Raw genomic sequence first — 23,444 nt, forward strand, 5'->3', positions numbered from 1 at the left:
GGGGCCCCTTCGTCCAGTACATTTGCAAACACTGCCTGTATACACTCTGACAGTCAGAATGTATACAGGCAGTGTTTGCTATGTACTGGACGTGGACGAAGGGGCACCGCACATCGGTATCGGGTCGTTGCAACTACTGCACCTGCACGGTTCCAGTGCAGGCTGCAGAGTATCGCTGCTGGAGGGCGTGCATGGTGGGGTGGGTGGAGTGCATGTGCAGGGTGACAACAGTGAACCTGTTGAACATCCTGCCTGTGTGTCCTCTCAGACCTCTTCTCTCCTGTGTAACTCCTCCTTCCCCCCACAGCCACTTTCATCCATACAATAAGCAGACTGTCCGAGCAGAAGGCGGAGCTGTCCAACTTTTCAAGTTAAAAAGCCTGTGATTTGTTGCTAGGGGCAGTCCTAGCAACCAATCGTCTGTCTGTTACATGGAAAGTTGAACATCTCCCGCCTTCTGCTTGGACGCGTCGCATCCTCTTCTCCCTGCTGTGTAAGGTAAGGGAGGGGGCACTGACATAAAGGGAGCTGTGTTTGTTGCAAAGAAAGAAGATGTCTGTAAAGGATACCAGAAAGGGGACTGTGAAAGGAAGTCGGTGTCAGTGTATGTATCAGGAGGGGGGGTCAGTATATGTGTAAGGAGGGGGGGTCAGTATATGTGTAAGGAGGGGGGGTCAGTATATGTGTAAGGAGGGGGGGTCAGTATATGTGTAAGGAGGGGGGGTCAGTATATGTGTAAGGAGGGGGGGTCAGTATATGTGTAAGGAGGGGGGGTCAGTATATGTGAAAGGAGGGGGGGGTCAGTATATGTGTAAGGGGGGGTCAGTGTATGTGTCAGGAGGGGGGGTCAGTGTATGTGTCAGGAGGCTGGACAGTGTTTGTGTTAGGAGAGGGGGGGTCAGTGTTTGTGTCAGGAGGGGGGGGTCAGTGTTTGTGTCAGGAGGGGGGGGGGGTCAGTGTTTGTGTCAGGAGGGGGGGGTCAGTGTTTGTGTCAGGAGGGGGGGGTCAGTGTTTGTGTCAGGAGGGGGGGTCAGTGTTTGTGTCAGGGGGGGCAGTGTTTGTGTCGGGGGGGGCAGTGTATGTGTCAGGAGGGGGGACAGTGTTTGTGTCAGTAGGGGGGGGGTCAGTGTATGTGTCAGGAGGGGGGGGGGGTCAGTGTTTGTGTCAGGAGGGGGGGGGTGTTTGTGTCAGGAGGGGGGGGGTGTTTGTGTCAGGAGGGGGGGGGACAGTGTTTGTGTCAGGAGGGGGGACAGTGTTTGTGTCAGAAGGGGGGACAGTGTTTGTGTCAGGAGGGGGGGGGACAGTGTTTGTGTCAGGAGGGGGGGACAGTGTTTGTGTCAGGAGGGGGGGTCAGTGTTTGTGTCAGGAGGGGGGACAGTGTTTGTGTCAGGAGGGGGCGGGGGTCAGTGTTTGTGTCAGGAGGGGGCACAGTGTTTGTGTCAGGAGGGGGCGGGGGTCAGTGTTTGTGTCAGGAGGGGGGACAGTGTTTGTGTCAGGAGGGGGCTGGGGTCAGTGTTTGTGTCAGGAGGGGGGGGTCAGTGTATGTGTCTGTGATTTTTATTTTAATATGCAGCATGGTGGGGGGACGGGAGTAAATGCACTGCCACTGGTCATAGTAACTGATGTATTAGACCCCTTTCACACTGAGCAAGTAAGTGAGTAAAACGCCGCTATTTTTACCGCCGACAATTGCATATAGTTTACTGTGTTTGCAAAAATTAAGTGGGCCGGTCTGGATGAAGTCCAGGGCCAAATTTTTGTCCCAGTCCACCCCTGGTGATGATGCCCATAGTTTATAGCCAACAGATGACTTAGAAAGCTTTAGGACTTTGCCAGTGATTTTCTGTATCACCATAGGCGTAGCATCAGAGGTCGCAGGGGTCGCAATTGAGACACTGCCCATGCTCCAGAGGCCTGTGCGGTTGCCCTGTCACTGTGACGGGGCAAGCGGAATCCAGGTCAGAGTGTGATGTCAGCAGCCAAGAGAACCCCCACAAAGTATTTGAATGAGAGGCTCTGAGCTTATGGCAGAATTTTCAAGTCCTGAGCAAAGCAGAGAGCCGGAGAGTAGCGGAGGGAGGACAGGGTGAGGCCAACCAATCAGTGCTGACAAGCAGGTGGGGACCTACACTGAGCTGTCACAGGGCTGAGCAAGGGAGGAGGAGGAGAGCACTGTCCAGGACTCGGAACCACTGTGGTGAGGTAAGACACTGGTCAGACTCGGATCTGTGCAGAGAACAGAAACACACAATGCCCCCCCCCCCCCTCACCACCTGCTGACACTCTATCAGAAATACCCCAAAAAATCCCCTAACACCTCCTGAGGGCTCCCCACCCTGAAAGGTCTGTGCGCTCTAGAGGCAGTGTGGTGGGGGGAATCAGTAATTCTCGGGGGACATGTGTCATTACTAGGAGGAGAAACCTCTGTTATTACCTTGGTGTGATGGGTGGAGGTATTTGATTTTTTTTTACAGCTGGGGGGACTGTCATTACCTGGTGGGGGTCACTTGTCATTACTTGGAGGGGAGAAGGGGGGTCATCTGTCATTACCTTGTTGGGGAAATGGGGTAATCTGTCATTACCTGGTGGGGGGAGGGAGGTCATCTGTCATTATCTAGTGAGGGAGGTGGGTCATCAGTCATTACCTGGTGGGGGGGTCATCTGTCAATACCTGGTGGGGGAGTCACCTGCCATTACCTGTTCAGGGGAAGGGGGGTCACCTGTCATTACCTGGTCGGGGGAACGGGGTCATCTGCCATTACCTGTTCGGGGGAAGGGGGTCATCTGTCATTACCTGGTCAGGGGAAGGGGGTCATCTACCATTACCTGTTCGGGGGAAGGGGGTCATCTGTCATTACCTAGTCAGGGGAAGAGGGTCATCTGTCAATACCTGGTGGGGGAGTCATCTGCCATTACCTGGTCGGGGGAAGGGGGTTATCTGTCAATACCTGGTGGGGGAGTCATCTGCCATTAACTGGTCGGGGGAAGGGGGTCATCTGTCATTACCTGGTCATGGGAAGGGGGTCAACTGTCATTACCTGGTCGGGGAAGGGGGTCATCTGTCAATACCTGGTGGGGGAGTCATCTGTCATTACCTGGTGGGGAGGGGGATCATCTATCATCACCTAGTGGGTGAAGGGGGTCATCAGTCATTACCTGGTGGGGTAGGGGGGTCATTTGTTTTTACCTGGTGGGGGGGCATGTGTCATTATCAGGAGCAGGAGTTATCTGTCTTTACAGGAGGAGGGAGTCATCTGGCATTATCTGAAGTGGGGGGGCTCCTGAAGGAAGGGGTCATCTGTGATTTCCAAGAGGAGGCAGAAGGGAATGTGTCAATTCCAGGAAGGGGGTGTCCCATTATCTCAATATCTTGCTGAGCTGCTGGGTGAAAGGGGAAGAAAGAGACAGCTACCAAATCTAGGCATACGTTGGAGGTATCTTTGGGCACGGTGGAAGGTAGTGGGCTAGCATCAGGGCTCACAAGCTTCAAGATACGCCTCTGTGTATCACCCTTCTGGGCTATGCAGTGAATGAGGGCATGCATCAATCACAAGTCTTTCTGAAAGGAATTCAACATTTTATGGCAGGCAAGATGGTTTATGTATATGTATTTAAACGGTTTATAAGCAGTATGGCAAAATTTTAATAAATACATGATTGCCATACTAATTTTCACTGGGGAAGATATTGTACAAAAGTCTGTTCTTTGCCGTTTTATTATTTCAGTAATTGGATAATTATAGACACCATTTACCTCTTGTATTATCACACAGGCTGAATGGGTCCTATGAGGCTCTAAAAGGCGGCTTATCTTTGGAAGCTCTAGAAGACTTTACTGGAGGTGTCGGTGAATTATATTACTTCGAAAAAGCTCCGAACAATTTGTTTCAGATCATCCGTAAAGCCTTGAAAACAAAGTCCCTGGTCACCTGCAGCACTGTGAGTCCCATCTCTTCTCTATAAATAATCCTATATTGTATTTAAAAAAAAAATCCTAGCAGGGACAAGTATATAAAATGTAGCAATGGCCTTGCAGTTTACCTTGGGCAATATCCCGGATGAGCCCCCAAATGTAGCACATCCCCTTAGAGACTGCTGATGAACTTGGATCACCCACTCCTGCACAGCCAGGCACACCAAATTTACAGAGAACAGTCCATGACCTTGGGGCAAATCCACAAAAAACCTGCCTAATTAAACTTATAGCAGTTAAGTTACACTGGCGGAAAATTTCTACCTAAGTGCCCGATCCACAAAGCACTTGCCTAGAAATTTTCGGCTGTGTAACTTAAGTGCCTCCGTCACAAGGCGGTCTTCTCATCCAGGGGGCGATGACAATTTAAATGAGGCGCACTCCCACGCCGGACGTTCTGCGCAAGCGTGTGACGTCATTTTTCCCGACAGGCAGCGCGCAAAATTACGTTAGGTCGGGCATTGTGGATTGCGACGGGACAATAAAGTTGCGTCGGGAAAAAAAAAAGTTACGCGGCGAAAAATAAAATTTGAAATTTAAAAAAAATAGCGGAGATCGAAAAAAAGGTATGTTTTTACGAGGTGTAAACAGTTTACACCTTGTAAAAGCATCCCTAATTTTACGCATGCAAAACGTAACTTACGCAGAAAACACAAAGCTAAAAAGCTTTGTGGATCTGCCTAAGTACTCATTTGCATACGCAAAGCGGCATTTCGACTCGAAATGCCCCCAGCGGCGGATGCGGTACTGCATCTTAAGATCTGACAGTGTAAGTGTCTTACAGATGTCAGACCTTATGCCTATCTTTGGAAAAATCCTTCTGTGGATCAGTTCCAAAGATAGGCACAGGGATACGCAGGCGGAACAGCAGTTCCGCCTGTGTATCCCTTTTGAGGATTTGGCCCTTTGTTTTTAATAACTTGGATAACGATGGGAGGTTATGGGACGCCCATTTGACTTCAGCAAAACATCAGGGACATCTTCCTATATACAGTCTCCTTCGCTCTCCTCCGGCACATTCACTTGCTCCAGCTGAATCACTCTGACTCCATGCCTATTTATGGAGTGGTCTCAGCCCCCTGCCTGCCTACCTCTGAGGATTGGCTAAGGCTCCATAAATATTCAAGGCATCTCCTCTTAATCTCCACTCTCTAATTCTAGAAGATTTTCCAACCTTCTAGACCAGGAGGAGGCACCAGAGAGCTGCTAGGATGAGTCACCCAGCCCTGAACCTTAGTAAACCTTAGTAAACCCTGACTTCAAAGCTTAGGTTTTATCTACACTATCTTCTAGCACACACTAGAGGGTGCTACAAAAGTATAATAAACTGTACAGATCCTGCCCAAAAAAATGTAGACAGTGCTAAGCACTGAGCATCATGTAAGTCCTCTGTGCTCAGTTTTTATTTGTAAAGAGGTTACACAAATTACAAAAATCAAATATCAGTATATTAGGCAGCCCATACATTGATTTTTTCTTTCGTTCAACCAGCACATTCAAGGTGGATGGGGAAATCCTTCCACTGTGGTATTGTATTCTGACAGCGGGAAGACTTCAGAATACAATAATCAGTGTTGCCTGCTATAGCCTATAGAAAAACCTGAAAGGCTGATTGTACACAAGTTGATCGATAGATTGCCTTGTGTACAACTTACGTTCGACTCGAACATCTAGCCCATCCCTATGCTTTATCTAGGTAAGTACTTACTGCAACTTCCAATGCACACCGTGAGAAACTCAAAGTGTGCAGTGAAATTAGAGTAAGCGAATACAGTAAAAGAAAGCAGCTTGTAAAACTGTACAAGACTAAGTTTAAGACTGGAGTTTGGCTTAAAAAAAAAATATGAAACCTTGCATGTTCACCTTAAAACTAATAATGATCCTGCTTTTCCCTTGTAATAGAAATCGGACTTTGGATTAGATGAAATAGTTGTGAGCACCAATGTTGTAAAGAATCACGCATATTCTCTGATCGGTGCTGAAGAGGTAAAGAATTAGCAGCTGCCATTTGCACTGATTTGTGAGATGTGGTTGAGAGCTATAATAGCCCAGTTTATTTACTGTGGATTGTGTGTTTCAGGTCAGCTATCGTGGAGACACATTGCAGCTTGTCCGAGTGAGGAATCCCTGGGGTTATACAGAGTGGAATGGCATCTGGAGTGATAAGTATGTTCTATCATGTTGATGTGGTCAGTGTACCCAGATGATGTGGTCAGTCCAATCAATTAAACTGTCAGGACCCATACACACGGGAGTATTTATCCGCGGATACGGTCCAGCGGACCGTTTCCGCGGATAAATCCTCTCGAGGATTTCAGCAGATTTTAATGCGATGGAGTGTACTCACCATCGCATTGAAATCCGCGCCGAAATCCTCTGGCGATGACGTGTCGCTCCGATTATGACGCGGCGACGTGCGCGACGCTGTCATATAATGAATTTCCATGCATGCGTTGAATCATTGCGACGCATGCGGGGGATCCCTTCGGACGGATGGATCCGGTGAGTCTATACAGACCAGCGGATCCATCCGTTGGGATGGACTCCAGCAGATGGATATGTTCTGCATGTCAGCGAATATCCGATCTGCTGGAATCCATCCCAGGGGAGAAATATCCGCGGAAAAAGATCCGCTGGCGTGTACACACCATAGGATCTATCCGCTGAAACCCATTTGCTGGGATTTATCTGCGGATGGATTCTATGGTGTGTATGGGGCCTCAGACTTTAGTTGATATTTTGCTGTGGAGGGTCAACTGGGGACTTTGGCGGCTCTTGGTGGTGACATTTGATGGATCAGGCCAGACTGAATAACTGCATTTAAAAAGAGAATAACACATATTTAAATACCCACAACCCCCAACCAGATTCACAGCTCCTCAGTTTGAGTTTACTTGTTTCTCTTTTTTTTTAAGCTGTTTAAAGGAGTTGTAAATAGTGTTGCTCACGAATATTCGCATTGCGAATATTCGACTCGAATATAGCATATTCGAGAAATCGCGCTATATTTCGAAATTCGCGGTGAATATTCGCAATTCCGAATATTCGATTTTTTACAATTTTTTTTTTGAATCAGATCACATCCTAGATATCTCCATCGACGTCTAAAAGCATTGCTGGTATCATTAGAGACCCTGGGCCGAGTAGCTGAAGCGTTCATTGAATTTTCCAGAAAGATCGCAATGCGATTATTCGGCAAACGCAATATCGCGCGATTATTTTCCTCGCCCCGATCTTCCGCATCAGAGCGATTTTTACAGTTTCATTTTTAAAACAGATCACATCCTAGTGATCTCCATAGACGTCTGAAAGCATTGCTGGTATGATTAGAGCCATTGGGCCGAGTAGCTGAAGCGATCATTTTATATTGCCGAATATCCGCAATGCGAATATTCGGCAATAGGAATATTGCGCGATTATTTGCTCCGCCCTTTTGCATCAGAGCCAATCAGAGTTCTCCTTCCACACTCGTCACAGGTTAGCAACCAATAGGAACCTGCCTGCATGGACATTATATAAGCTCACTCCCAGCACCATTTCATTGCAGATTCAGAAGCTGGCTATAGAGTGTGGAGGCTGTTTCTGTGTTCCTGGTTTCCTGTGTCTTTGTTCTTGATTGATTTAGATCATCACCAGCATTGCTATTTAGTGATTCCAGTGGATCTTTTCCAGTATATCAACTGCTTTTTTCAAAGCAATAGACCCAAGAGCTTTTTTCAAAGCTACGTTTTGTGCTGTTTTGTGCTGTTTTTTTCATTTGTGTTACTGTTTGATCCTGCAATCCTCCCTGTTCAGTTATATTTGCAAGAGATTTCAGAACACATATTGATCTGAGCTTTATAAAAGAGCTTTTCTAAAAGCTAAGTTTTGTTCATCTTGTGTTACTGTCAGATCTTGCAGGTTCGCTGTTCAGTGATATTTGATAGGCATCTCAGTTCAAATTTTGTTTAGTTTTCCCTAAAGAGCTTTTATAAAAGCTAAGTTTTGTGTTCAGTTTAGTTAAATTTTGTGTAGTAAGTGTACACACTGTTAGTGTACATTTATTTCATCTAGCTTAGCTTAGTGTGTGTTTAGTGTCTGTGTTTTGTGTTTAAAAAAAAAAAAAAAAAAAAAAGTTAGTGTTTGTTTAGTGCTTTTTTTTTTTTTCTTTAATTTTGTAGTCCTTGTCTGGTGTACTACTTTTCTTATAGTTTAGTAGCTGTCTGTGTACGTCTTTGTCTGCGTGCCTGTCTTGTAAAAAAAACACAAAAACACATTTTGTTCACATTTTCCCCCCCAATAAAGTTTAACCCCCCCACACACATATCAGCAATTATGAGCGGCATCCGTGGCCGTGGCAGTAGGGGTAGGGGAGTTACTCCCAGTGCTGGATCGCTGCCAGCACGGGGTACCTCTCGTGCCCCTACTAGTGGTAGAGGATCGGGTGCAAGGGGAGTACGCCTGATCCGGGAGTTCTTCCCATCGGGCAGCCGCCCGATATTGCCATCTCAGGCTCAAGTAGTGGTGGACTACATGGGGCACAGCAGTGCCACTGAGTCGTCGGTCCCGACTCACAGTAGTACCACCATTACACCATTGCCTGTACTACCCCCCCCCAGCCCCCAAGAGTCCAGCATCTTACTGTTCGACAGCGACAGTGATAGGGATCTCTTGGGGGAGGCCATGCATCAGGCAGACCTCCAGCTCTGTCCTGATGGTCAGGACCTTTTTGAAGGGATGGATGAGGAGGATGGGATACCTGCTGGCAGTATCCCAGAGACATCCCTTCAAACTGGTGCTGCTGTTTTGGTGCAGGAAACAGCAGCACCTAGTCAGACCCAGGCGTGGGTGAGGGGACAGCGGAGCCAGGCTAGAGGCTCCATGTCACGTGGTTCCCTCAGACCAACACATCTCAGCCCTTGGTCTGACATCTCTGGGGGCGAAGAGGGTGACCCATCATGGTTGCCATCTGACGCGTCGGCTCACTACGTCAGTGACGACGGGGAAGGTAGGCACCCTGGTGAAACGGTGCGCCAGGTCACCACCAGGGAGACCATCGTCAGGGTCTCCACTGGTGATGGCAGCAGGAGGTGTCAGGAGGAGGAGCAGCAGCAGCAGCAGCAGCAGCAGGCAGCTCCACCTGTGCGCACCGAATCCCAGCAGGTGCAAGTAAGCGTCACCCCATCTGACAGGAGGGCGGTGCTGAAGTCACCTGTCTGGAATTTCTTTACCCTGGTGGCAGACAACCCTACCGTGGCCATCTGCCGGATTTGTAAAGTGAGGGTGAAGAGAGGGAAGTGTTTGGCTCGGGTGGGTACCACAGCCCTGAACCAGCACCTGAGGATAAACCACTGGGCGTTGTATGAGGAGATGAAGCGTGGTGGTGGTAGCAGCGCCACCACCACAAGTGAGCAGGGTACAGCAGCCCCTGCCACATCTTCATCTGTTTCCAGCAGGTCATGCCCCCCCGCTCCCTCTAGTAGAGGTACTGGTACCGGCAGCCAGACCTCTACTTCCACAGCACCCTCCACGTCTGTGTCCCGCACTGCCGTCCGGCGCCAGGCGTCGATTTCAGACGCCTTTGACCGCACCACTCCCTTCCCCCCTGGAGACCGACGTGTGCGTTCCCTCAATGGGCTCCTGGCAAGGGTTATTGCCCAACATCTGCTGCCCTTCAACATAGTTGACAGCAACCCCTTCAGGCAGATGTTGGAGCAGGCCCAACCCCAATGGCGTGTCCCCAGCCGCCATTTCTTTGCCAGGACTGGTGTCCCTGCCCTACACCAGCACATTGTGCAGAATGTAACCCTGTCGCTGGATCACGCTGTCAGCGACAGGGTTCATCTGACAATGGATGGCTGGACCAGCAGGCATGGGCAGGGACGCTACATCAGCTTCACGGCCCATTGGGTTTCCCTCCGAGGCGTCGGTGAGGGATCGTCGGCAACCGATCTTGTGGTGCCGCCCCGGGGTGTCCAGGGGAGAACTGCTGGTCTCCCTCAAGCCACTGTCTCCGCAGCTGCTGAGCCTCCCAGCAAGCGCCCCCGTAGCTACTCAAGTGTGGGGCACGTGCGCTGTCAGGCCGTGCTCCAGCTTGTTAGTTTAGGGGACCGGAGACACACTGCAGAAGAAGTGCTGAAAGCACTTCAAGCTCAGGTCCAGAAGTGGCTGACACCCCGAAGGCTCCAGCCAGGTATGGTTGTCTGCGATAACGGCAGCAACCTACTCGCCGCCCTCCATGCTGGCAGTCTGACGCACGTGCCCTGTCTGGCACATGTCCTCAACCTGGTGGTGCAGAAGTTCCTGCGCACTTATCCAGGGTTGAGTGACATTGTGGCAAAGGCGCGTAGGATTGCCAGCCACTTCAGGCGCTCCCCAACCGCTACCGCGTCCCTGTCCAAATTGCAGCGGAAGTACAATCTGCCCCTTCACAGGCTGATTGTGGACAGTGTGACGCGGTGGAACTCCACCCTCCACATGCTGAAGAGGTTGTGGGAGCAGCAAAGGGCGGTGAGGGAGTACCTGATGGAACTAGGCACTCAGAGGGCTTCACCACAACTCCCTTTCATCGCCTGTGCGCAGTGGGGGCAGATAAACCAGGTCTGCCAAGTGTTGTCCTCCTTCGAGCAGGCGACCAAGATGGTCAGCAGTGAGCAAATTGGCCTCAATAGCGTGCTGCCAATACTGTTCATGCTGGAGAGGACACTAGATCGCCTGCTCGAGGCTGGGGAGAGTGCCTTGGTGGAGCAGGAGGAGTCAGCAATGCTCCACCGAGACCAGGGCCAGGACCAGGAGGAGGAGGAGGAGGAGGAGGATGATGATGAAGAGGAGGAGGAGGTGGTTGCTGGTGTCGTCCCGGAGTCAGGGCCTGGTCAGGAGGGAGAGCCGGTGTTGGGGGCACCGATAGTCCGGGGGTTGGGCATGTCTGAGTTTGACCAGCAGCGCCTCAGGGAAGAAGAGTCGCACCTCATTCACCTGGCCAGCATTGAGGAGTCACAGCGGGCTGTGCTCTTCCCCATGGCTGCCCACATGCTCAGATGCCTCAGGAGGGACCCCCGGGTTAAGACCATCAAGACGAGGGATGATTTCTGGATGGCCACCCTTTTGGATCCCAGGTGCAAGGGGAAACTGGAGCAGTTCATCCCAGCCAGCCGGAGGCAGCACCGGATGGAGGAACTGCAGGCAGCCATTGTCAGACGGTTGGAGCAGGCAACTCCCCGGCCTCCAGTTGTCCCCCCTCATCTCACCCAGCAGGTGGCTGCACCCAGCTGCAGCCGAGCAGGGGACCTAATGGAAGAGATGAGGATGTTCTTCCAAACCGAGCGACCCAGTACCACCACCAGCAGCAGCAGCAGCAGTCACCACCAGCGGCTGGCCCACATGGTGGCAGACTACATGGCGTCCGTCGGTGCTTCTGACAGTATGAGCACCGACGACCCCATGGAGTACTGGGTTGCCAGATTGGACACCTGCCGCGAGCTCGCTCAGTATGCGCTGGAGTTATTGTCTTGCCCCCCCTCCAGCGTACTATCTGAGCGGACATTCAGCGCGGCAGGTGGGGTGGTCACGGACAAGAGGACCCGTCTGTCCACAGAGTCCGTGGACAGACTCACATTCATAAAGATGAATGAGTCCTGGATCGGCGGTGACTTTCTGGCACCCGTCGTCGGTTCAGGGCGCTGAAGGGTCCCTTGCCATGCATTCCCTGATGAAGCCCCGGACCTGATGTATTTACAGTGCTGAATATAACTATTTCAACATCAGAGAAAATCAATGTTAATATTTGGTACAGTAGGCTTTCTTTGCAATTACAGCGGTCAAACATTTCTTGTAGTTTTACACCAGCTTTGCACACACTGGAGGAGGGATTTTGGCCCACTCCTCCACACAGATCTTCTCAACATCAGTCATGTTTCTGGGCTATCGCTGAGAAACACGGAGTTTGAGCTCCCTCCAAAGATTCTCTATTGGGTTTAGGTCTGGAGACTGGCTAGGCCACGCCAGAACCTTGATATGCTCCTTACAGAGCCAATCCTTGGTTATCCTGGCTGTGTGCTTTGGGTCATTCTCATGTTGGAAGACCCAGCCTCGACCCATCTTCAAAGCTCTAACTCAGGGAAGGAGGTTGTTGCCCAAAATCTTGCAATACATGGCCCCGGTCATCCTCTCCTTAATACAGTGCAGTCACCCTGTCCCATGTGCAGAAAAACACCACCAAAGCATGATGCTACCACCCCCATGCTTCACATTAGGGATGGCGTTCTTGGCATGGTACTCATCATTATTCTTCCTCCGAACACGGTTAGTGAAATTATGATCAAAAAATTATATTATAGTCTCATCTGACCACATGATTTTCTCCCATGACTCCTTTGGATCAGTCAAGACAATTATGTCAGCAGTTATTTCACACCCTATATACTCTTATTAAGACTGCTGTACATCATGGCAACTCCTGCCCATGTGATATGACTCTGTATCAACTACTACTGTTAATACTACTACTGCTGCTTCTGCTGCTGCTGCTGCCCAGTCAAGACACCTATGTCAGCAGTTATTTGACACTCTATATACTCCTATTCCTACTGCTGTTCATGATGGCACCTCCTGCCCATGTGATATGACTCTGTATCAACTACTACTGTTAATACTACTGCTGCTTCTGCTGCTGCTGCCCAGTCAAGACACCTATGTCAGCAGTTATTTGACACTCTATATACTCCTATTCCTACTGCTGTTCATCATGGCACCTCCTGCCCATGTGATATGACTCTGTATCAACTACTACTGTTAATACTACTGCTGCTTCTGCTGCTGCTGCCCAGTCAAGACACCTATGTCAGCAGTTATTTGACACTCTATATACTCCTATTCCTACTGCTGTTCATGATGGCACCTCCTGCCCATGTGATATGACTCTGTATCAACTACTACTGTTAATACTACTGCTGCTTCTGCTGCTGCTGCCCAGTCAAGACACCTATGTCAGCAGTTATTTGACACTCTATATACTCCTATTCCTACTGCTGTTCATCATGGCACCTCCTGCCCATGTGATATGACTCTGTATCAACTACTACTGTTAATACTACTGCTGCTGCTTCTGCTGCTGCTGCTGCCCAGTCAAGACACCTATGTCAGCAGTTATTTGACACTCTATATACTCCTATTCCTACTGCTGTTCATGATGGCACCTCCTGCCCATGTGATATGACTCTGTATCAACTACTACTGTTAATACTACTGCTGCTTCTGCTGCTGCTGCCCAGTCAAGACACCTATGTCAGCAGTTATTTGACACTCTATATACTCCTATTCCTACTGCTGTTCATGATGGCACCTCCTGCCCATGTGATATGACTCTGTATCAACTACTACTGTTAATACTACTGCTGCTTCTGCTGCTGCTGCCCAGTCAAGACACCTATGTCAGCAGTTATTTGACACTCTATATACTCCTATTCCTACTGCTGTTCATCATGGCACCTCCTGCCCATGTGATATGACTCTGTATCAACTACTACTGTTAATACTACTGCTGCTTCTGCTGCTGCTGCCCAGTCAATACACCTATGTCAGCAGTTATTTGACACTCTATATACTCCTATTCCTACTGCTGTTCATGATGGCACCTCCTGCCCATGTGATATGACTCTGTATCAACTACTACTGTTAATACTACTGCTGCTTCTGCTGCTGCTGCCCAGTCAAGACACCTATGTCAGCAGTTATTTGACACTCTATATACTCCTATTCCTACTGCTGTTCATCATGGCACCTCCTGCCCATGTGATATGACTCTGTATCAACTACTACTGTTAATACTACTGCTGCTTCTGCTGCTGCTGCCCAGTCAATACACATATGTCAGCAGTTATTTGACACTCTATATACTCCTATTCCTACTGCTGTTCATGATGGCACCTCCTGCCCATGTGATATGACTCTGTATCAACTACTACTGTTAATACTACTGCTGCTTCTGCTGCTGCTGCCCAGTCAATACACCTATGTCAGCAGTTATTTGACACTCTATATACTCCTATTCCTACTGCTGTTCATGATGGCACCTCCTGCCCATGTGATATGACTCTGTATCAACTACTACTGTTAATACTACTGCTGCTTCTGCTGCTGCTGCCCAGTCAAGACACCTATGTCAGCAGTTATTTGACACTCTATATACTCCTATTCCTACTGCTGTTCATCATGGCACCTCCTGCCCATGTGATATGACTCTGTATCAACTACTACTGTTAATACTACTGCTGCTTCTGCTGCTGCTGCCCAGTCAATACACCTATGTCAGCAGTTATTTGACACTCTATATACTCCTATTCCTACTGCTGTTCATGATGGCACCTCCTGCCCATGTGATATGACTCTGTATCAACTACTACTGTTAATACTACTGCTGCTTCTGCTGCTGCTGCCCAGTCAAGACACCTATGTCAGCAGTTATTTGACACTCTATATACTCCTATTCCTACTGCTGTTCATCATGGCACCTCCTGCCCATGTGATATGACTCTGTATCAACTACTACTGTTAATACTACTGCTGCTTCTGCTGCTGCTGCCCAGTCAATACACCTATGTCAGCAGTTATTTGACACTCTATATACTCCTATTCCTACTGCTGTTCATGATGGCACCTCCTGCCCATGTGATATGACTCTGTATCAACTACTACTGTTAATACTACTGCTGCTTCTGCTGCTGCTGCCCAGTCAATACACCTATGTCAGCAGTTATTTGACACTCTATATACTCCTATTCCTACTGCTGTTCATGATGGCACCTCCTGCCCATGTGATATGACTCTGTATCAACTACTACTGTTAATACTACTGCTGCTTCTGCTGCTGCTGCCCAGTCAAGACACCTATGTCAGCAGTTATTTGACACTCTATATACTCCTATTCCTACTGCTGTTCATCATGGCACCTCCTGCCCATGTGATATGACTCTGTATCAACTACTACTGTTAATACTACTGCTGCTTCTGCTGCTGCTGCCCAGTCAATACACCTATGTCAGCAGTTATTTGACACTCTATATACTCCTATTCCTACTGCTGTTCATGATGGCACCTCCTGCCCATGTGATATGACTCTGTATCAACTACTACTGTTAATACTACTGCTGCTTCTGCTGCTGCTGCCCAGTCAAGACACCTATGTCAGCAGTTATTTGACACTCTATATACTCCTATTCCTACTGCTGTTCATGATGGCACCTCCTGCCCATGTGATATGACTCTGTATCAACTACTACTGTTAATACTACTGCTGCTTCTGCTGCTGCTGCCCAGTCAAGACACCTATGTCAGCAGTTATTTGACACTCTATATACTCCTATTCCTACTGCTGTTCATCATGGCACCTCCTGCCCATGTGATATGACTCTGTATCAACTACTACTGTTAATACTACTGCTGCTTCTGCTGCTGCTGCCCAGTCAATACACCTATGTCAGCAGTTATTTGACACTCTATATACTCCTATTCCTACTGCTGTTCATGATGGCACCTCCTGCCCATGTGATATGACTCTGTATCAACTACTACTGTTAATACTACTGCTGCTTCTGCTGCTGCTGCCCAGTCAAGACACCTATGTCAGCAGTTATTTGACACTCTATATACTCCTATTCCTACTGCTGTTCATCATGGCACCTCCTGCCCATGTGATATGACTCTGTATCAACTACTACTGTTAATACTACTGCTGCTTCTGCTGCTGCTGCCCAGTCAATACACCTATGTCAGCAGTTATTTGACACTCTATATACTCCTATTCCTACTGCTGTTCATGATGGCACCTCCTGCCCATGTGATATGACTCTGTATCAACTACTACTGTTAATACTACTGCTGCTTCTGCTGCTGCTGCCCAGTCAAGACACCTATGTCAGCAGTTATTTGACACTCTATATACTCCTATTCCTACTGCTGTTCATCATGGCACCTCCTGCCCATGTGATATGACTCTGTATCAACTACTACTGTTAATACTACTGCTGCTTCTGCTGCTGCTGCCCAGTCAATACACCTATGTCAGCAGTTATTTGACACTCTATATACTCCTATTCCTACTGCTGTTCATGATGGCACCTCCTGCCCATGTGATATGACTCTGTATCAACTACTACTGTTAATACTACTGCTGCTTCTGCTGCTGCTGCCCAGTCAATACACCTATGTCAGCAGTTATTTGACACTCTATATACTCCTATTCCTACTGCTGTTCATGATGGCACCTCCTGCCCATGTGATATGACTCTGTATCAACTACTACTGTTAATACTACTGCTGCTTCTGCTGCTGCTGCCCAGTCAAGACACCTATGTCAGCAGTTATTTGACACTCTATATACTCCTATTCCTACTGCTGTTCATCATGGCACCTCCTGCCCATGTGATATGACTCTGTATCAACTACTACTGTTAATACTACTGCTGCTTCTGCTGCTGCTGCCCAGTCAATACACCTATGTCAGCAGTTATTTGACACTCTATATACTCCTATTCCTACTGCTGTTCATGATGGCACCTCCTGCCCATGTGATATGACTCTGTATCAACTACTACTGTTAATACTACTGCTGCTTCTGCTGCTGCTGCCCAGTCAAGACACCTATGTCAGCAGTTATTTGACACTCTATATACTCCTATTCCTACTGCTGTTCATGATGGCACCTCCTGCCCATGTGATATGACTCTGTATCAACTACTACTGTTAATACTACTGCTGCTTCTGCTGCTGCTGCCCAGTCAAGACACCTATGTCAGCAGTTATTTGACACTCTATATACTCCTATTCCTACTGCTGTTCATGATGGCACCTCCTGCCCATGTGATATGACTCTGTATCAACTACTACTGTTAATACTACTGCTGCTTCTGCTGCTGCTGCCCAGTCAAGACACCTATGTCAGCAGTTATTTGACACTCTATATACTCCTATTCCTACTGCTGTTCATGATGGCACCTCCTGCCCATGTGATATGACTCTGTATCAACTACTACTGTTAATACTACTACTGCTGCTTCTGCTGCCCAGTCAAGACACCTATGTCAGCAGTTATTTCACACCCTATATACTCTTATTAAGACTGCTGTTCATCATGGCACCTCTTGCCCGAGTGATTTGACACTGTATTGTCAATGTCTACTACTACTATTACAGCTCAGTCAAGACACCTGTGTCCCAATTTTTTGGTACACTATTGACTACTATGACCACTACTGATGCTGTAAAGTATTCCCCAAGTGTTTTTATGCTATGTATTACTATTACCACTACTGCTTGTAAATCATGCCTGTGTGATACTTAGTGGGAATGCTTTAATAAGCATTCCTAGTATGGATACCCGTAAATGTATTAATCTTAATTAGTGTGAATGCTTTAATAAACATTTCCAGTATTGATATCCGTAAATTTAGTAATCTTATTATTCCTTAAGTTTTTTGGTTCTGCGTAACTTCGGCATACTTTCAGCTATTGAGACCATTCAACTGTAAAAATGTTCGTCTCGTTCAGCTAATGATGGGACTTCAAGTTTTTTTCTACTTTTTACACTTTTATAAATTTTAAGCTTTTAGACCCTTTTTTTAAACATTGAAGTCAATGAGAACATCCTTTTCCCCTTTGAATTCACATGCCATGCCAAAAGTTTCAGCTACTTCATACTTTCACTTACAGACACTGAAAAAACTTTAAAGCGGTCACAAAATATTTAGCTATCCGGCTATGACTTTTCAGATCGTTATCGTTTACAATTTTTTGGTGAAAACGCAATTTACGTTTTGCGAATTTTTCACAAAAATGCAATAGGTTATAATGTAATCCTATGGAGGGGATTTAGAGTCTGTCATGTGACCTTAACATTGGAGATCTTTGTAATTAAAAATATCTTTACAAAAAGGGGAAACAAATTGGTCTCACGCCCACAAGATCTACTTTTCATACACAATTTTTAGATCAAAACGTAGCTATGCTTGTCTGGTTTATGGCAATGTGACCAATTCTGCGATACGTATTTTAGTTTTAATTATTGGAGCAACAGCCAGAAATTATGTCTCATAGACTCTCATGTGAAATTATCTAAAAAATGTTGCTGCAGAACTCACAAAGACGCTCTTTTCTAAATCGCAGAAATGGCCACATTTTTAAGTTTATCTACATAAATTTCATATCGATGCGTTTACAAGGGCCGTGTATTTCAAACGGTGTAGTCGTTGTATCAATTGCATGTACGTTTGAGGATTTATTAAGCTTTGTTTGGAGGCTTAAATCATGTATTAGATCTGTGAATTAAAAGCGTTTGTAATGTTATTTCTTTCCATAAATAACTTTCCTGACCTCAGTGCAATATTCCTCCTCACTGACCTGGGGGGGAGGGGAAACCTATTGAGGGGGGAGGGGCGACCAGGAAGTCAGCATACTCTATACTTTGCAGATAGAGAAAGAAGCTGTGTGTCCTAAAGATAGTGTAGTGGTTATGGTGAATGTCTTTGGCAAGGGGCTCACCAATTAAGCTATTCAGCATTCCCACTCGCATTTTCCTCAGGAAATGCATTGTCTAGTTATATTATATTTTAATACTCCTGCTGCTGCCTCCATGCTGAGTAAAGCTTCATGACCTTTCTGGCACAGCGGATCCACCAACAGCCTCCGCTACAAGCTACCAGACCGGACTACCAGACCGGATCTAAACAGCAAGTGTAACTATAACAATGAACCTTATGTTAAACCCTGTTTTGCGGCATTTATACTGCAACCATTGGGCTGACTGCAAGAGCTCATCTGCATTCTCTCTCTTTCTTGCTCTCCCTCTCTCTCTCTTTGTATATATATATATATATATTGTTGCTTTTGTTATGTTCATTTTTCAACAGTTTATTTTGTGTTCGTCGTGTCTGTGTCGTGTGCTTTAGTTTGTCCTAGGTTAATGTTAAATAAAATAATAGTATAAAATGTTTTTGCTTATTATGAAGTTAAATGTGTTGATGTTGATTTGTTTGATGTGAAGTTAGATGTGTTGAAAAACCTACAACTCTATCTCAAAAAGAAATGAAACATTTCCAAAAAATAAGTTTTTTTAATACAAAAATAAATTTAAATATAGCTCTCAATCCGTTTTTGAATGCGGTGCATTTCCGCAATCTGACCCGATAGCTGCTGCTCTAGCAGAGCATTTTGTTGGTTGAGGTAGCTCATCTTACGCTGGTTCTGAAGGATCTTCTGGTGCGTCTTTTCAATGAGTATATTTTGCCTCTTCAGATCTCTTGATGCTTTTAGGATATAATAAAAAAACATTTGGATTTCAAATAACGTTACCAAATAAATAAATATTTTTTTTTGCTTATTAATCAATCATTATCATGTGTATACACTTGTTATGTGTCTAACACATCCCGGGAGTGCAGAATTATTAGGCAAATGAGTATTTGGACCACATCATCCTCTTTATGCATGTTGTCTTACTCCAAGCTGTATAGGCTCGAAAGCCTACTACAGATTAGGCATATTAGGTAATGTACATCTCTGTAATGAGAAGGTGTGTGGTCTAATGACATCAACACTCTATATCAGGTGTGCATAATTATTAGTCAATTTCCTTTTCTTTGGCAAAATTGGCCAAAAGAAGGATTTGACAGACTCTGAAAAGTCCAAAATAGAGAGATATCTAGCAGAGGGATGCAGCACTCTTAAAGTTGCAAAGCTTCTGAAGCGTGATCATCAAACAAAAGAAGCGTGTGGAAAAACAAAGGTGCAAAATAACTGCCCATGAACTGAGAAAAGTTAAGCGTGCAGCTGCCAAGATGCCACTTGCCACAAGATTGGCCATATTTCAGAGCTGCAACATCACTGGGGTGCCCAAAAGCACAAGGTGTGCAATACCCAGAGACATGGCCAAGGTAAGAAAGGCTGAAAGACGATGACCACTGAACAAGACACACAAGCTGCAACGTCAAGACTGTGCCAATAAATATCTCAAGAAAGATTTTTCTAAGGTTTTATGGACTGCTGAAATGAGAGTGAGTCTTGATGGGCCAGATGGAAGAGCCCGTGGCTGGATTGGTAAAGGGCAGGGAGCTCCAGTCCGACTCAGACGCCAGCAAGGTGGTGGTGGAGTACTGGTTTGGGCTGGTATCATCAAAGATGAGCTTGTGGGGCCTTTTCGGATTGAGGATGGAGTCAAGCTCAACTCCCAGTCCTACTGCCAGATTATGGAAGAGACCTTCTTCAAGCAGTGGTACAGGAAAAAGTCACCATCCTTCAAGAAAAACATGATTTTCATGCAGGACAATGCTCCATCACACGTGTCAAAGTACTCCACAGCGTGGCTGGCAAGAAAGGGTATTAAATAAAAAAAAGTAATGACATGGCCTCCTTGTTCACCTGATCTGAACCCCATTGAGAACCTGTGGTCCATCATCAAATGTGGGATTTACAAGGAGGGAAAACAGTACACCTCTCTGAACAGTGTCTGGCAGGCTGTGGTTGCTGCTGCACGCAATGTTGATGGTGAACAGATCAAAACACTGACAGAATCCATGGATGTCAGGCTTTTGAGTGTCCTTGCAAAGAAAGGTGGCTATATTGGTCACTGATTTGTTTTTGTTTTGTTTTTAAATGTCAGAAATGTGTATTTGTGAATGTTGAGATGTTATATTGGTTTCACTGTTAAAAATAAATCATTGAAATGGCTATCTATTTATTTTTTGGTTAAGTTGCCTAATAATTCTGCACAGTAATAGTAGTCACCTGCACACACAGATATCCCCCGAAAATAACTAACACTAAAAACAAACTAAAAACTACTTCCAAAAAAATTCAGCTTTGATATTAATGAGTTTTTGGGGTTCATTGAGAACATGGTTGTTGTTCAATAATAAAATGAATCCTCAAAAAATACAACTTGCCTAATAATTATGCACTACCTGTATACTTCTAGCATCAATACCATATTATGGTTCTACAATCTGACAGGTGCGCTTTATATGTTGTCCATTTTTATATCTACATTTTGTTGTTGAAATGTTATTAATCATTGTGCACATATTTACCTTCCTGAATGAGGCTCACAGGACCGCTCTCTTCCTCCTGCTCTTCTGCTTGAGAAGTTGGGGTGGTGGGGGGGGGGAAGCTCCTCAGCTTGCTCCTCAACAGGAGCTGGGGTTGGGGAGTGGGAGGGCCCTGGCTGCTCCTCCTCATCCATGTCCTCCTCTGCCGCATCCTCCTCTGCCGCATCCTCCTCCTCCTCCTCATCGGCCTGGCGCCTTCTGCGCTTGGCGCGGACAACTGGCATTGGAGCTCCTATAATAACACAATGTTCATATATTATAAAAATGTTTTCTAATGACGTATGCAAATTCTGTGTACTGTGCTGTATTGTATATGAATACAAATTGATTTATATAGACAGTTAACCAATGGGACAATGTTATATTAAAGGGTCTTGTGGGCACTACAGGGGACTGAGCGTGAGCTGGGATGCAACCATGTTAAAATGAGCTGTTTTTGTCTCCTTTGTTTTGTTCAGACCATCTCATGTTAAAAAAAGGGCCTGATGGAGCACACGGGATTACTATAACAACCCCACTCCTAACACAGGAATTTAGTGGTAATCTATATATATAAAACTCAACGTGTGTGTGTGCATAAATGTATGTATGTATGTATGTATGTATGTATGTTCCAGCATCACGTACAAACGGCTAAAGATATTTATATGAAACTTGGCACACAGGTTACTTATATGTCAGCCACAAACATAGGATAGGTGGTTTAAACCTTACCCACCCCCACTTGCCATGGTCGGGGTTTTTCTTTAAAGTCCCATGCAAAGCAATGGGAAAATTATGTTCCCACATAACTTCTGTGTTCCTGTCTGCTGCCCCATGTCTTTTTTCAACAGTACTATGAATACCTTGGCCGGTGGTGATATATGTTAGCACAACATGGCATCTTGGTTAACAACATCTGACCTTACATGAATTACATATGACCTTACATAACTGTCACCAAAGGAGCTGCGGTGGCTCCACGCGATTGCCACTGCACTGACAACTGATTCACCTCTGCAGCTAGGGGTTCGGATCCCGCTCTCGGCTACCTGTGAATTGAGTTTGGTGGTCTCAGCCCCGCCACTGGTGGGTGTGCTATGCGAGGTTGGGTTGGGAGGACCCCCTCACACCCGCCATTGCCAACCGGGGCATGGAGAAAGGTGGCAGATTGCCTCTGGGGGAGGCCTCCCAACTCCTGCAGGCCGGCTCCTCTCTCTTTCGAGTTCACGCACAAAATACACTTTTTTAAAAAAAAACATAACTGTCAACAATAACTTACCTGGATGATATTTAGCCCGAAGACGTCTGACATTACCCATTTGGCGCCTCTTTAGATCAGACCACTTCTTAACAATGGCCTTGTGGTCATGATGGCCGCCAAAGTCAGCGATTAGGGCGCTGACCACAGCCCTTTTCTGTGGCTGCCGCCGCAGGTCATCGTATCCTGTTTCCAGGAACTTCTGCAAGATGAAGAACAAAGTATATTGTAATACTTCTGTTGACAGCCTTATGGATATATGACGTAAATGTATGCTATTCAACAATTGGAAGCATTCTCGCCTTATTAATCAATGACAGGGGTAACATGAAAGATTTTATATCCTGCCATTTCGGTCGCCACCTTTTTTGCATAAATATAGCAGCCATTATCATTTGCATAATTATGAATATATTATTAACAACACAGGATACACGTATAGGGGAGATATGCGTTGCTAACTCTTTTCCCTGTCAGGAGCCTAACGCCCCGGGGGGTCAGAGACGGGACCTTTTTCGGAGGACCACTGACGTATGTACCAGTCGCAGTTTTTTGTGATGTCACTCTTTAGGTGTGTGCACATTTTTCACTGCATCCGGGTGGAGTTTTTGGGTTGTGTTTTGCACGCCACAGGCTTTTCAACAGGAAAAAAACAGCTGGAGGCAGAATGGTTGCAAAACACTACGTGTTTGTTACTTAACTCTGGGTTTCAAGACCAGTCCACCTCCAGCTGTTGCAAAACTACTACTCCCATCAGCCACGGTCTGTCAGTGCATGCTAAGAATTTTACTTTTGCTGCATTTAGGGTGCCACAGTTTAGAGACCCGTGCATAAAGGCCTGAAAAATGGGGGCCTGCAGAACTTACAATACTAGAAGTGCCAGCATTCCCAGGCATGCTGGAAGTTGTAGTTCTGCAACATCTAAAGGGCAATATGTATTCGAACGTCCTTGGGCCTTGAGGACACTGAAGTCAGGACGTTCGCATACGTCCTATGTCCAAAAAAATTTTAAATTCATTATGCTAAATAACAAGGAAAAGTGCCTAAATACACATTTGCCAACCAGGGTGTCTGCAGCTGTCCAGGCATGCTGGGACTTGTAGTTTTGTAAAAGCAGGAGACACATTTTTTGTGAAATACTAATATATGATCATATATA

At 46.4% G+C, this 23,444-nt stretch overlaps 1 protein-coding gene across 1 annotated transcript in view; it reads left to right on the plus strand.

The window, feature by feature from the left end:
* Positions 1-23,444, plus strand: part of LOC120937871 (calpain-8-like) — a 74,116-nt gene that overhangs the window by 21,017 nt on the left and 29,655 nt on the right. Inside the window, exons 5-7 of the mRNA XM_040351397.1 lie at positions 3,774-3,939; positions 5,876-5,959; positions 6,054-6,139. Coding sequence (XP_040207331.1) covers positions 3,774-3,939; positions 5,876-5,959; positions 6,054-6,139 — 336 coding nt within the window. The remainder of the gene's footprint in view (positions 1-3,773; positions 3,940-5,875; positions 5,960-6,053; positions 6,140-23,444) is intronic.

The sequence above is a fragment of the Rana temporaria genome, chromosome 4 (assembly GCF_905171775.1).
Source record: "Rana temporaria chromosome 4, aRanTem1.1, whole genome shotgun sequence".
Classification (NCBI taxonomy): Eukaryota; Metazoa; Chordata; class Amphibia; order Anura; family Ranidae; genus Rana; species Rana temporaria.